The 15,859-nt window shown below is 45.4% G+C and overlaps 1 protein-coding gene across 11 annotated transcripts in view; it reads right to left on the bottom strand.

The window, feature by feature from the left end:
• ZC3H11A (zinc finger CCCH-type containing 11A) overlaps nt 1-15,859 on the bottom strand; it is a 191,597-nt gene that overhangs the window by 100,397 nt on the left and 75,341 nt on the right. For 7 of the 11 annotated variants that reach the window (XM_069633096.1, XM_069633098.1, XM_069633090.1 and 4 more), the window contains 3 exons: nt 2,847-2,924; nt 2,078-2,179; nt 1,927-1,992 (listed from right to left, as the gene is read on the bottom strand). In XM_069633096.1, coding sequence (XP_069489197.1) covers nt 1,927-1,992; nt 2,078-2,179; nt 2,847-2,924 — 246 coding nt within the window. The remainder of the gene's footprint in view (nt 1-1,926; nt 1,993-2,077; nt 2,180-2,846; nt 2,925-15,859) is intronic. The other 4 variants (XM_069633095.1, XM_069633099.1, XM_069633097.1 and 1 more) reach the window with 2 other exon arrangements.

Raw genomic sequence — 15,859 nt, 5'->3', positions numbered from 1 at the left:
TCTACCACTTAGCCACAAAAACCTGGAAAAACATCCCAAAAGAAAAAAGAAACACCAATCACCTAAAATTTCGGAAATTACTAAAAACCTGGATCTTCAACACCAGACTCAAACTGAAAACCGAAACAGAAAGGAAAAGGGATGACTAAACTAGAGTGGACACGGACAACTCCCAGAACCGACTGGGAAGCTCCCACGGCACTCGACGAGTGAAGCAGAGTATAGAGTGGAACACAGGCGACACCCATGGAGACGGAGTCAACTACCCCACCCTAATCCCACCCAACAGACCTGCACTCACCCCTTAGTTGCCACCAGGTACCAGTGTTGTGAAATTGTCGAGATATAATCAAACACCTCAGTAGCGGAGCTGTGGACATTGGCAGGCAAACTGGCCGTATGAGTGGGAAGGGAAGACAGGTAGGGCTGCGAGGGAGGCTGCGGACCACGGGGCCAGATGTGAAAGGGACCTTGAAGGCCGGACGGACCCATATCAGGACAGAGGCGCATGGGTGCTATGTAAACCCATCTGGGGAGATTACATAAGCCCACTGCCTCAAGTCAGGATAGAGATGCCAACTAACCAATTGCACTAACAATTTCCCCCTCTGCATACATCTCAAACCCCAAACCAAACCCAACCACAAACCTACAGCACAACAAACCGCATAAACTTCACTACATTGCAACAACAAAACAAAAACACAGACTCGCACAACAGTACACGACTACCGGCCGCAAACATCCCAGGCCCAGCCAATGGACCCACCGGGCGAGGCCGCCAACAGCACATCACTGCTCTCTTGCACTTTTCCAGCTTCCTCTTACTAACCCTCCTTTCCTCTTTCAGGGCCGCCAGAGTGCCAGGGGACCACTCCGGTGGTGATAGTGTGCAGTACAAATGTCCTTTAACATTACTCTGTGTGGGAACTTTTCCCACACTCACAGAATCTTATTTTTTTATGGGTGTCTTAAGAATCTCCCATAGTGGCTTTAAAAGTTATCCTGTGACAACTATTTGGCAATAAGTGACTATTGTTGCTGGGTTCCCCTACTCTGGCTCACCTTGTGAGAACTACAATTCCCAAGGGTAGAAAGGATCTTTGGATCCCTTTTACATTTTATTAGGTGAAACCAGCACCCCCCCCCCTCCACCCCTCCCACCATATGTGGAAGGGGTGAGGGCAGGGAAAAGTGAGCTGACAAGCAGCACTCTGGCTGCTTGGAATGCCTGGCTTATACCAGAGAATACAGCCCGCTTTCCGAGCTTTCCAACTGACCAGCACCCTTCCAAGGCGCCAGCATAAGAATAGTCTTACTGCAGAAGAGTGGTAGTAGTAAAGGGCATGATCTACCGGGCAGCTTATCTAGAAATGGCTACATCTCTCCGAAAGAACTCAGGCTTTGTGCAACAGTTTCAACGCAAAAAACAGGCATAAGGAAGCAAAAAAATCACCAGTAATGGGCAAGAGCTTTTGAACTGACTGCCTTTAAGTAAGAAGGAAATTGCTTCAAATTACAGAGAGCTGTCAAGACGTTACTCTACCAACAAGCGTTGCCCAATTTATTTATCCTGAAAACTGGATAGTAACCAGCCTGCTATGAAAGTTATCACATAACCTACCTACCTAACTCCTTTGCACTCTGCCTCACCCGGCTTATGCTTCCCCTGGCACACCACCAACCCTTTTCTTCCCAATCCCGTCCATCTCAATGTGTTCAACAAATTTACTGCTTGTGGTCATGACAAAAATACCTTAAAATGTATTTAAATAGTCTGCAGTCTCGCCATGAGCAGGGGTCTGCAGACCTGCATCATAGGGAGGCCAGCTCATTACTATGGTCTTACTATTTGACCCAAACGTTGGTATGTAGTACGCGTGCCAGAACTTGAGCACCGTTCAGCCTGGTCACTGATGCACATACCTGTCTCTATACTGTTGTGCTCGCTTAAGAACCCCAGGCGCTCCTTTACAGACTTCAGGGCATGACCTGCAGAGGAAGAACAGAACTGTCAGGTGCCTCACAGCACAACCAATGAAGACTAAAGCAATTCTGAAGATGAATACAGCAGTACCTTTCTGAGGAGACTCGTTGATACTTGGGTTCGGAGACTTGATCTTTCGGCCAAGACGTGCGGCCAGGCTTCGTTTTAGTACAGGAACTTCAATCGCTGCTTCTGGGGAGAGAGAAAATAGCTTTGAACGTTAAGTACCATGGTGCTGCTCGTGGTTACAATCTGCTAACACACCTCTGGATTAAATGGCAAATACGGTGGTCTTCTCCTAGGGAGAGGAAATGGAGGTAGCAGCATAATTTATGTAATCCTGTATACATTAGTGTTGAGGCCCACACTTGCTCTTCTCTACACAATGTGCCATACAGGTTCTAGACAAGGGAATGGAGTAAGATGCACCCCCACCAGCTTTTACCCCAGATGCTGCTGGGCAGAATATACAGTGGGCTATCAAAGCCTTCACCTTCCTGGAGGCACTTGAGGAGCACAAGCTACATTTTGAGAACCCCCACCCCGAAGACCACTGATGCAGGAGGGGTGAAAAGATCTAGAGTTTTCTGAAATTTGAGGGCGAAGAACTTATCAAAGATGACTCTGCCCCGCATCCCCAATCCCTTCTGCCCAGTAGCAATAGGACAAACTGCAGAGACTTTGGTACTTTGTAGAGAAAATCATTTTGACTGGTAGAAGGGCATCTGAGCTCCCACTACGGACCAGCATAGACTAATAAGTTCACTACTGCGCCTGATCAATCACTGTGCCACAGTGATTATGCTTCTTGCCTGAGAATGAGGAGGGCAAGGCAAAATCAGTTTATTCAATATATTACCAGGCTGGTCCTCTGTGAAAGGAGTTTTTCGCTTTTCAAACCTCTCTGCCAATGTCAGACGAAAGCGAGCTTCCTCATCTAAAAGAGATACATTTTTTAATCAACAGGCTTGTAAAATGTCAGAATCAAGCTTTGTCCTAGGGTAAGGTTAAAAGTCCAAGCAAATGCATACTTTCAGAGAAGTCCCCCCAAAGCAGGCACATTCACTGATTGCAATGATAAAATGGCCACTAGCTTCACAAAGCCTCTGAACACTATTCCAAAGAAGGTTGGCCTTTTTCAGAGAGACCGTAATCCTCAGCCTGGCCTAGGGCTTCGTTCACACTCAAAAGTTAAACTTTGATGTGCATAATTATAGAGCAATCTAATTGCAGCAGGAACCGAGAGATTAAAACTGAGGAGTCAATGCAATGCACAAGCCCATTCCAAGTTCTATTAAACATGAACCTTGTTATTCTGCACCCGACCTGCTGCTGCTCTTCTAAATAGATCAACTCTGTTCATGACATAGGCCCTTGCTAAAGCAATGCTGGAAGGTTACTAGCAGACTTCTAGCGACTAGGATAGATTTTGGGTTACTTATTTTAACTCCCTACCCAAATAAATATGCAGGGCTGAGTTTCTCTGTCCGGCTCAAGCTCTCACATGTCTGGGGGTCCCACACCAGAAAACAAAGTCTTTGACAAACAAAACAAGGGTGTCAGGTCACCACTGGACATGTTGTCACAAGACCACTTGTACTTGTCAAATGGATTCTTCAAGCTTTTCCACTGCTAGCGATTTCAAATGCCAGTGGTGGTAAACTAGGAGAGGCCCGCATGAGAAAGGAGCTCAACCATAACGCATGCAACGATGGGGAAGATGCAGGGCCAAGGAGCTCTGGGGCTGAACCAATGAAGGTCAGTACCCCGAAGGCACAACTGTGCACCCAACATGCTGCCCCTCCCTCCACACACTTTCAGCAAGACACTAACAAGCTAAACTGTACATTCTAAAGTGCAGTGTGTTGGTTCCATTGTGGACACCTAACAAAATATAGGCATATATAAATATTGCTTATACTTGCAGTTAAGACAGAAATTCATTCTGCAGAGGGGTTCTGCGGTCCCATTTGATGGGACTGCTTAACTCTGATATTTCCCCCTTCCTTTTCAATAGTCTGGCTTATTTTGTTGTGTTCAGAGTTGTTAGGGGGAATTTTCATTTATGTGCCAATTACCATCAACCTTAGAGACCCCCCCACCCACAGCTCTTTTGATGGACTTCGGACATTTAAATTTTAGACTTTCTCACTCGCACGTTACCGATTTGGATTTTGTGTTTTCACTGTTTTTGGAGTCTGACAAACTCCATGGGCATCTGCTTTTTGTATGGTGACAGACAGCACCTTCAGTGCAGTGCCACTGATAAATCCTTTAGATTTCTCTTAAGGTTTAAATATCTTTTCTTGGGTGAACTACAGTTCCCAAGAATGGTAAAGTGAAATTGACTTCACTTACCTTTTCTCGTTGTGGGTCCAGCACACAACATCTTCTGTGGAGTGCTGGGGGGTTACTTTGTAGCTCCTTATACTACTTTCTCATGTAACATTTGTTACCCTCTACTTTAAATGGCTGGTAGCAGCGGTTTACTTTTTCCTACTATTGTGCTTTACTGCAGGGTGAACCCTCAGCTGCAGTAAAGCACCCATGGGTGACCATTTTGGCAAAATTGCCCTGGTCGTCTTTTTTCGCCATTTTGTTTGTGAGGCCTTTCTTGGCTTTTACTCTGCATGGTGAGACAGATTTCAGCCCTTTGTTTGTTCTGCCTTTGGCAGGCTTCAGTCCCGAAGCACGCCCCTGTGTGTATGGAAGAACAGGATGTGAGGGAGGGTCCTCAAAAGCTCCGCTGCCCTTTGTCTCTTAAGAGTGCCTGAACAAACTAGTTGTGACCGGCTGGCTGTCCTGTGCATGAATGGGAAATCTTGCTATAAAGGATGAGGTTCTTGGGACTACAGGCAGAGTCGACCAAGAAACATCCAAAGAAACAGAAGAGAAGCCTGCTGCAACCCCCTGGACCGTGAATTGCCTGGTGAAACCCTGCTGCTGTGCTGACCTCCCTTTTTGACCGACAAACGTTCTGGACGGAACGACTTCTCTTGAGTTAGTGGGACCAACTAACCCAGAGACAAACTCCACTTTGGCGCAATCCCAGACTTGCTGTGCCTCCTCGTTGCTGCAGAAGGCCAATGCCAGGGGTTGAATGTCCATCACAGAGTGCAACGTCTGCCGCGGTAGGAATCCAGCCAAAAGCTCCAGGAGCAAGGACCCTTCAAAAGCAGGAAATCCCAATCCAGAGTCCCCTCACCAGAGAGCAGGACCGAGGGAGCAAGGAAAGTCCAACCAGTGTCAACCATTCAGCATCAGTGCTGTTTGCAAAGTGCTGAAACTGCAAAGTGCCACTGAAACGAAGTAAACCCATAGCTGCCGACAACCATCCAGAGTACCAACGAAGGAGCAGGAACCAGGGTCTGCTTGGCTGTAGCAAGGCGAAATCCAGCTGGACCCCTTTCTTCTAACTAAAAGGTACCTTTTCAGACTTGGGGGTACTTAACTTCTCGCCTAAGTCGTGCTGCCTCACTCGAGACTTGCACCTGCTTACTTTCGGAGTTGATTTCAACCCTCCCCTCTTTGCAAAGGCTTAACAGCTTGTGTTCCTAGAAGTGATTTTTCTCAACTCTAACTTTTTTGCAAGACTGTTATCCAAGAAGTGCATCAGCACTATAGACTTTGTCCGAATGAATTTGGCTGTCCTGGCTGCCTAAAGGCACTCTTCTGAATCCATTGACTTTGATATTGCTTGTCCCTCATAGGTTGTAGCTTGTTATATACCGTTACTGCTGAGAAATACGTATCTAGACTTCATTGGAGGATTCAGTTGTCCTCACATTTTCTAAGAAACTGTTCTAACCTTTTTACTTCCCTAACCCTTCCTTTCTGCAACTCAGTCTACAAACTTATATTGGTGGGATATATAAATGCAAATACTATCCCTTGTGATTGAAGTCACCTCAGGGTGTACGAGAAGTGTATTGAAATCCAAAGATTATTCACCAGCTTTGATTCTGAAAAACATTTCAAGGTTTACTTGAATTGTTACAATCGATTGCTTTTTAAAGAATGCTTATTTAAAATTGAAGTTAAAGAAATAATGTATAACTGAAACTGAGTATAAGTGTTACTTGTATTGACTAATTTCCTCTGTACAGCTCTACAGCTCACTTTTACGCCTTTTGAGCTAGGCCTGGTTGTTCAGTCATAATAGCGCCTCGATGCCCCTGGGCTGTGTACGCGCTTTAGAAATGCAAATAAATAAGTCAGTCACACTACCAACTTTTGTAGTACAGAAGTAGTTCTGTATTTGCTCTAGGAATTTCGTCAACGCAATCCACACAGTTATTTTCTGTATAGTGCAGTTGTTTCCACCATTCCTCTGCAGAAAGCGTCCGGTAGTTTGTCATCACCTTTCCCAGGCAGATTTCACTTTGGTCATTTAGTTCAAAACAATTTAGGATGAGGTGGTTTTAAGTTTTCTTCTTCCTTCCCACAAAATCGGCATAGGACATCGCCCCTCGGAATGACACCTGTTTCTCAGAATTTCTTTTGTTTCTAAGATGTTCAGCCGGAACTTCAAATAGTATCTTCTAAGGCGCTTACATGGAGATAGAACCAGATATTTCTGGGATGTATTCCGTTTTTTTGCTTCTTCTGGTTGGTTTAGCATGGATTTTTGTGAAGCTCTTTTTCCCTGATTTCAATCCAGTCTACATCGAGCAATTTTCTCTTTACATACTCTGGATTGTTCCATAGTGTTAGCTCGTCTGTCCCCAGTTGTTTAAGGATCTGACTACATTGATATTTCCAGTCTCTTAGGGCCAATATTCTTTTTCCTGTCTCGTTTCCCATCAGGATTTTGAAAGTTGGTAGATTCGCTTCTTCATATGTTTTCCGAAAGAGCAGTAGCTTATTCCACATAATCCTTGAGTTCAGGGTGGAGATTCCTACTTCATATAGGACACACACAGTCGGCGTGCTTTGAGGTATTTGGAGAATTTCCTTCCAAAAAAGTCCTTCGCACCTAGACCATATCCTGTGGTCACAGCCAAACATGTTCTCTGGCCCATAAATTAGGATTGGTGTAATTTTATTTTGGTAAAATTCTCTCACTGGCTCATATGTGAATTTCCCAAATTTCTTCTGCAATACACATCCTTGTGAAGTTAGTTGTCTGCAGCTGTTTAAGATTTTTTTCACCATCAGCTCATCATTTATACTGGAATTGATCGTTGTACCCAAGCACCTGGTGTATTGTACTTTGTCTAGTTTCTTTGTTCCCAAGAACCAGCTTGATCTATACTTGTGGGCTTTCTTGCCTCTTGTTTTCCAGAACCATAATTTCAGATTTGGCAATGTTTATTTCTAGCCCAAGTTAGTCTGTGTAGATCTCTAAAGCTGACAGTTTTCTCTGGAGACCGATTGGCGTATGGTCTAAGATCACCATATCATCTGCGTATAGGATGTGGTGCAGCTGGAAACCATTGATGATTGGTGGGAATGAAATCACGTTTGCCAGGGCACTTCCGACCTCTAAAATGTAGAAATTGAACAGGGTCGCCCCTAACGGGCAGCCCTGTTTGACACCTCTCTCTGTGGGTATTGATTTGGACAGATTTCCGTCGCTGTCTAGCCTTACTTGAATACAGGTGTCTGAGTAAAGTTCTTTAATAGCCGCAATTAAGCTTCCATGACAGCCCTCTCTTTTAGTTTACGCCACAAGATTTCCCTGTTTACACCATCAAACGCATTTGCCATGTCGATGAAAGCCAGATATATTTTTTGTCCTGTTCGTATGGCGTCTATTTTTAATAGATTTAATATTAGGAGATTCGTGCTGCAGCCCACTCCTTTCACAAATCCGGACTGACGCTTGTCATAGATCTTTTCTTGATTAATCCATTTTGTGAGTTGGTTAAGGAGTTGGGTTGCAAACACCTTACCTATAACATCGAGAAGGGCTATGGGTCGATAATTTGCCGGCTCAGATCGTATTCCCTTCTTAAATATTGGGACGATTATTCCCAACTTCCAAGTTGTAGGTATCTTTCCTTCCTTGATTATTGCTTGAAACAAAATATCGCAGAATTCGGACCATTTCTCGATATTTTCTTTAAGATCCGCATTCGACAGGCCGTCGGGTCCTGCGGCTCTCGACGCACTGCTCTTTAGAATTGAGGTTTTAATGTCCGCTCTGTCTATTTTCAAATCCCATGGTACTTTCGTTTGGATCTCTGTTTTTATATCTTTCCTTCTTTTAAATAAATGTTTGTAATGACACTCCCATTTTCTTTCCGTCACCATGTTAGTTATTATCGCCTTTTCCGAGTTGCTTGAGTCATTTATTACAGCCCAAAATCCCTTCGAATTCCTTTGATTTAGAGTCTTCATGATTGTTTCAGCCTCTCTTTGTCCCATCTTTGCTCTGTGTATTTTGTACCAATTGTTATATTGGTTTCTTGCTTTTTTTGACAGGCTTTGGTTCTGTTGGCCCTTAGTAGCGACGATCGAGTTTCTCAGTTCTCTCTTTTTTTTCGCCACCTTCGGATCATACTTAAGTTTGTAAAAGTTTTGATCCCTTAGCGAGGTCTTGTTCTTGGTTCTGTATATTTCAATCAGCTGTTTATACTCCAATGCTTCAATTGTCTCGTGTTCATGAGATTGTTGCAGTTGATCAGATACTACCTTTATATCCGTATTTCGTTATCCTTAATCCATTTCTCCCTGGTACCACTGATATACCACATCTCCACTGCTCCCTTTCCTCCCCTTTACACCACTTCCACTCCATTGATATAATATTATGGTCACTTTGCGTGTTTTTAGTGACTCTGAAAGAGACCGTTGCATGTAGAATATTCTCAGATGCAAAGATGTAATCTATAATGGACTGCTGACTTCCTCTTTTCCAGGTCGGCTTTGCCGGTATGTCTCCTCTAGTTCCCCATTCAACATAGAAAGATTTCTGCTTGCCATTTCTTCTAGCCAGCGTTCATTTTTAAGAGTCTCACAGCTAGTCCTCGATGTTTTTTGTGGGTCTAGTACAGACCTATACCAAAAGGTGGGGTTACCCAATACCAATCAGACAAGTCTTGTGTAGACTCGCACAGTGCGACTACACCAATTCTTGCCTAGCAAGTCAGACTTACCTGCTACCAGAAACCTTTTTCAGAGCATGGCTCAATCGAGCCCATATGGCTCCTGGGATTGGGATCCTTTTTACACCCCCTCCCCCACCCCCATTAACTACAGGGCGATTTTATTACACTACATTGTTTTTGGCAAGTAGGCTGGTGGCAGGTAATTTTGTCTTTAGCAACGGGGCAGTCTGATTTACCGCATTACAAGCCAAAGGACCTTTTTGGTCACCAGTACATTATTTGTGCATTTTTAAGACCTACTCTCAGCCATTTTGTTTTTTGGGCCTTTACTTTGTTTCGGGAAACTACGAGGCAGGCCAAAAATGGCAATTGTGCAAACAAGGTCTGACTGACCCCAGCCCTGCACCCTCATTTGTAGCCCCTAGGCAGGTCAATACACCTACTGTGTGGGTGGCCCTGTGTGCTGGATGTTTTTAGGCCCAGCCCAATTGCCTGGCCCCAAAACCTTTGCACCATTTATTTTTATTTATTGCATTTGTTACTCGACCAAACCCAGAGGCATCACAGTGTAGTTTACATGGTACAGGCTTCACTGGTTACCTAGAAAATTACCATGTGATAGTAAAGGGATACAGTAAGAGAGCGGAGATGTCTCCGTTCAAGGCAAGCATGCTTATAGTACAAAGAGAAAAGGAAGGCAGCGTTAAGTCAAACAGGTCAGGAAGCAGGGTGAGACAGGGGAGGGCAGAGTTCCGTGGCCAGGTCAGACTTATGGTTAAAACTGGTTAAAGAGCCAGGTTTGACAAGGCTCTTGAAGCCCCAATGGGAGGACTTGTTTCTGATATGCGTGGGGCGGGAATTCCAAATTTTGGGTGCAGCTACTGGAAACCATGGGTGCTAGAGTCTGATCCGAGGGACCTAGTGGTCTTGTATAATGGGGCTACATTGGGGATACATTTATGGGTGGTAGTGAGCGTCTTATATAGGATTCGGACACTGATGGGAAGCCAATGTGCAGCTCTCCTGATGTGGGAGATGTCATTGTTTCTTTTAAGGCCAAATGCTGGCTTTAGAGCTTTGTTTTGTAAAAATTGCATTTTTTCCGAGGTTGTACTTAGTGGTTCCTAATAAAAGGATGTTACAATAGTCCAGTTTCGATAGAATTGCGGCTCAAGCAAGGGTGAGGCAGTTTTGGGGCGTGAGAAATGGTCGACCAAGTCCAATCAGTTTAGCAGTGTATGTTGGCGCCTTTTTCTGCGATTGAGGGGCAGATTTAAGGAAATGCCAAGAGTAAATGGGTACATCTAGGGGAGACCATGGCACCACCTCAATCCAGCTGGATTTCTTTCATTAGTCTGCTGCAGAAATTTTAGGATGAGGTTTGGCCATACTGGCTGGGCTCCGTTTCCATGCTCTTAGCGACAGTTCGTTTTTTGGTGGCCGATATCCTGGTCGTGCACGTTGAGGTAGGATGCATCGTGTAGTAGGGTGGCACTATACCTGGAACACACACCTATGGCGTTCATCTGCACCGTCCTGGGTCACCTCACCTCTACAGTGGTTTGTGTCATGGGACGATCATTTTTCTGCTGGCTGGATGCTCCCATTTCATCTCCTTATGCACTTGGTTAGGTTCCTCAATACACTGTGCGGTCTTGCGAGCCGTTTCACACATGGGAGGGGCAGGGTGTCCGTCTGTGTCACCATCTCTCTCCGTGTCTGTGTACCGGTCTCTCTGTGTCCCTGTCCCTCTCTGTGTCTGTGTCTCTCCGTGTCTGTGTGTGTCTGTCTCCGCCTCTCTCCATCTCACTACAAAAGGTTGACATTTGAGCATATACTCATTTTAACTGTCTGGGTTCTACACTCCTGTTCATACTCCAAGTTACCTTGCATAATTTCTTGCATGTTGTCAAAATGTACATTTTCTAGGAGTTTCACAAGACCTTATGGCCACTTTGTTCGAGGTCTGACCTAATCTAGCTTCTGGTGGCCCTATGGGCTTAGCTGTTAAGTGTTATTCCCTTACTCTCCTAAGTGCAGTATGGTATGCATTTTACCATGTGGTAGATTTATAGGCATGACCATTTTTTGGGTGGCATTTTGTGTCCGGATCACGACTGCAGGAAGGCCAGTGTATTGTCCAGGACCCTTTTTTCTTCCCACTCCTAAAGCCAACGTGTAGTGCCTGCCACAACCTTACATTTTGTATGTGGAGTGGGTAGGGTCTTCACTGAGTATTACTTTTATACATACCCCATATTTTACTGTAAATTTGATTTAACCCAGAACTTATTTCAACAAATAGGCATTTAGCAAGATTTGTATTTAGAAAGTGTATATTGTTCAGTAGACTTGTGACGGATTGCCATTTGCAAGGGTGTGGAAGCCCTGACTAGTTTTATGAAATAAAATGATGCAGGTAATTCCATCTCTTAAAGGGTAATCGGCTGATCAGATTCTCCTTTCACAAACCCCATGCCAAAAGCATACTGCCAGTGGCACAGAGCAGGTTCTGAGGTCACAGTTGAACATTTGACAGCTGCAGTGACAGCCAATTCTCTGAAGCGCAGAGGTTGCATTTAAGAAGCGACCACTGGAAACTATAATGACCATAAGTATCCAACGATGGTGGGAGATTAAACTCTAAAATAAAGCTATGCCCAAATTAAGGCATGGGGCATGGCACTACTTAGAATTATGGAAGACATTCCATTTTATATCACAAGATATGGGCACGAAAGGATAGGGCAATGGCAGGTACACCTGAGGTTTTTATTGGCTAGATGGGAATCACAGACCCACTAATACCAAGCTGAGTAAAATATTGGGTTTGGTCGTAGAGGTGTGGGATCCAGGAATTAAAGGGGCTCCCCTTGCCAGTTTCTCCAGCTGTTTTGGAATCTGGAATTTCCCCCAGGCATGGAACCAGGAGCCTTTAGAACTTGGAGAGGCGGGTTGTCTAAAAATACAAGATCTGTTCCAGGGCCAGGATCTTAGAATGTTCGAGGGTGTAAAAGGGACCACTGATCAGCCTGTAATCGTATATTACACCATAAGGTCCAACTCCTCTAGTATAACTGTGCTATCCTGAATCAGAGTTATAGGTTTTTACTGATCCATTATGAGGGTTCCACTAATCAGAAACGTATATTGTCCAGCTGATTTACTACGTGTTTTCTTGAGGAGCGTTGTCACGGTACAATTGCTAGGGTCTACTAGCCTTGTATAAGTAAAAGGAGATCTAAAAGTAACTTGGTTTTTACTCCCCATGAAGAGGTGTGGGACTTGTTTGACTTCTAGAACTCCTATTAGGTACTCTAAAATAAGGTATTATGCGTTGGTCTGTACCCTCCAGCATAGTGGTGTGCTTTTATAAATGTGTTTATGACTATGACCAGTACTTACTCCAAGACTTAAAACTTGGCAAACACCCTCGGGGACCGTAGTCCATGTGGGGGAGATTCTAAGAATTGATTTATAAGATGCATGTGTGCATTTTACCAGGATAGGACTTAAGTGGGCTGGCTAAGCTCCAGTAAGCAGCCCAGAGGCCAGGCATGTGGGTGAGTGCTGTTAATGGTTTAGGATAGAGGGCTAGTGCCCGAGATTCAATGTGTGCCCAGCTAGACCAACATTTTTTCATAGGTTTCACTGTAAACTAATGGCAGAAGTTGAGGTACGTAAGGGCTTTCAGTGTGGATGGCTATGTGAGCGGCTAGACCGGAATGGATAGCCATAGATGCATTCTATAGTGCAAGGATGGGATGCGTGGTCGTGCCTGCGGCCTATATCCACAGACATAGTGCAAGGTATACATACCTTGATCTCGGTTGGGTTTCATCTTATGTCCAACGCGATTGCCTGGTCTTGCCAGTTGTCTGCTGATTCAAAGCCTGAGCAGTGGGAGAGGCGCCCGGGACGAACAGGGGATTGATGCAGTATCACAGTGTGCTGCTGCTTGCATCCGTGGAGGTTTGGGTGGATAGGTATGTTGTCGGGTCTGAGCCAATGTTTCTTTGCACGTGTCGACAGTATAGAGTGCGAGAAGGTTTCAAGAGGAGGAACTGAAGAGCCAGGTACTGAGGGCCTTTCTGAATGGCAGGTGATTGTCAATGTCGTGGATGTGCAGGGGCAGAGTTCCAAATGATCGCCACTGGACGGAGGAGGAGGATCTGCCCAGTCTGGTGCAGTTGTAGTTGACAGATAAGAGTCTGAGTGTTACTAGCAAGTGACTTGTCCGGGCCGGTGCTGTGGATGGCATCGAGTGATGCACGTGGCTTTAACAAGGTAGTGCAATCAATAGGGAGCCAATGGAGGACTGTAGGACTGATGGGTTATCTGGGACTGAGGCCAATGAGCAGGCGGGCCTCAGCTTTTAGCATTTTGGATTTTTTGCAGTTTGCATAGTCTAAGCGGGAGAGGATGATTGGAGATGATGGCAGAGAAACAGAGAGGTAGGGAAAGATGCACCCGAGGATGCGTGGCTGGAAGAAACAGGTTCTGGATATGGACCTGGACGCTGCGAGACGCTGAGAGACGCTGCGAGAGGGCTAGATCTGTGCCCACTGTGCATCTAAGGTTTTCACTGAGATGGAGGTTGCTGAGGGGCCGGAGGGGGACCTAGGGAGCGAGTCCAGGGAATCTGTTGAGGAAAGGAGAGCCGATTCCCACAGACTCTAGTCATCCAGTAGTCAATATCCAAGAGGCACCATGAAAGATATGGGTGGTGGGCTTTTGGGGTTGATCTGGGTGTTGTCTGCGTAGTTGTAGCAGGTGAAATTGTGGGAGCGGATGAGTGCAAGGAGTGAGTTCAGATAGAGGTTGAAGAGGGGAGATGGGCATGCTCCCTGTGGGACCCCTTTTGGTACTGGTCGGGATGTAGAGGTGAAAGTGTGGAGGAACACGATTTGCGAGCAACTGGATATGAAAGAGGAGATCCAAGTGAGGGCAGTGTCTGATTCCTAAATAGCGTTTCCAGTCTAGGCGAATGGTGTGGTTGATGGTATCAAAGGCGGCATAGAGGTCAAGGAGAAGGAGTGCATTGCATCCTTCCGCTATTCTTTATAGGTTGTCCCAAACGGACACTAGGGAGGACTCTGTTCCCACGAGTTGTCTGATTGGGCGGGGTCAATGAGGTTGTTGGCTTCAGTGAAATGTCAGAGTTGCTTATATGCTGTGCAGTCCATTTGTTTGGCCATAAAGCGGGTGTTGGAAAAGGGCCGGTAGTTTTCAGGGAGGAGTAGGTCGGCATAGATTTTTGTGTTAGGAGGGGGTTTGATGTATGAGGTTTTTAAGGCTTCTGGGAAGGTTCCTGTTATTAGCGAGTGGTTAAGGAGTGAGCATGCAATACATCCTAGTCTCGGCCTGTGCAGGCAGTTTTTGAGGAGGGCAGGCAAGGGTCTTCAGCAGAACCAGATGGGCGGCTTTCTGCTAGGAACTTGAGGAACTCCTGGTGTGGGATTGGAGAGAAAGAGGCAAAGGTTTGTATCGCGAGAGGGTTTGGACGGGAATGTGCGGTGGGCAGGTAATGTCAACAGTGATGTTGAGAAAGTGTTCCGATAAGGCATTGCATAGGGATTGGTTGGAGTGGAAATCGGTAAGCGCAGCCCGGAGAATAGAGTTCAGAAATGATTCTATGCAGTTCCATGTGTTATGAACGATTCCTCTTTACTGCACAGTTCCTTCCATTTCTATGGACCGCCAAACTTTTTGCTTTTATTTTTGTATCTGACTTTTCTTTTTACAGTGCAGTGAAGCCTTAAGCTTCCCAACACTAGCTTTTGCCCTTCACTACTGGGAACATCGTTTCCCTTAGTCTAGTTACTTTACTATTTTTAGTATCACTTTTGGTAACTTTTCATCATTGTACAATGCATCTTATAATGCAGTACACTTTGTTTTGCCCTAGACTAACACAGGATTGTTGGTTACTCTAGGAGTGCTAAATGGAAAAGCTGGTGGCAGTAGTTACTTTACATTTTTTTGGTGCATTTCATTTTAGCTACTAACTTAGGCTAGTGTCCAAACATGGCCTGAGCCACAAGGTTTTTGCTCGTCCTTTGGCCATCTTGTCTTTTAGCCTTCTTAGCCTTCGTCCCGGCTTGTGAGGCCGGGTAAATCATGGACTTCCAGTGCCCAGGAAAGCAGAGGCTTGTGATATTGTGATATTAATGATATATCACTATTTTGTTCCTATGTATGCGAGTATGATGAATGCATGTGGAAGTTATGAATGAGTAGTGTATGGAGGGATGTGTTTTTCGGTATAATGAGCCAAATTCTTTTGCTACTATGATTTAAACAATAGTCAGCTGTCATCTCCGGTCTAGTTGGCCCACTTTACTCTTACTGCATCGGTCCCAATCCATATACTGGTGCAAGTGTATCTGGGTGGTAGGCATGAGTTTTGCCGCCAGTGGTCCTGATGGACCGCTGCTGGGGTGTGTATCTGGGCAGATCCGTCATTGGCTAGGGGGAGCTGCTGCTCTTACAAGGCTTTTATGAGAAGAGGACCCCTGCACCCACTCTAGAGAGATCCTGGAAGAAGCTGAATGAGCCAAGACTCTTGTCCAGCTACAAGACGTGCGAGGAGACCATGGAACTGTCGGAAGAAGGCTTGGTGACCACTTCTGCCGCTACCCTGGTAAAGTCCTGTCCTGTGGAAGATCTCCAGCAGTCCTGCGAAGTGGAGGGAACATCCATTCTCGACATCAGCTCAGAGTCCTACGAATAAGAGTCTTCGGGAGCTTCCTTGGACTGCCCTGTGGCTCACCAGCTCAAGTTTGGGCTACCATGCTGCAGGCGTTGCCATTCTGAGTTG

This window comes from Ambystoma mexicanum, chromosome 13 (assembly GCF_040938575.1).
Source record: "Ambystoma mexicanum isolate Mex_15411 chromosome 13, UKY_AmexF1_1, whole genome shotgun sequence".
Lineage (NCBI taxonomy): Eukaryota > Metazoa > Chordata > Amphibia > Caudata > Ambystomatidae > Ambystoma > Ambystoma mexicanum.
Note: the sequence above shows the minus strand (reverse complement) of the source record. Positions and strands in the feature narration are given on the sequence as shown.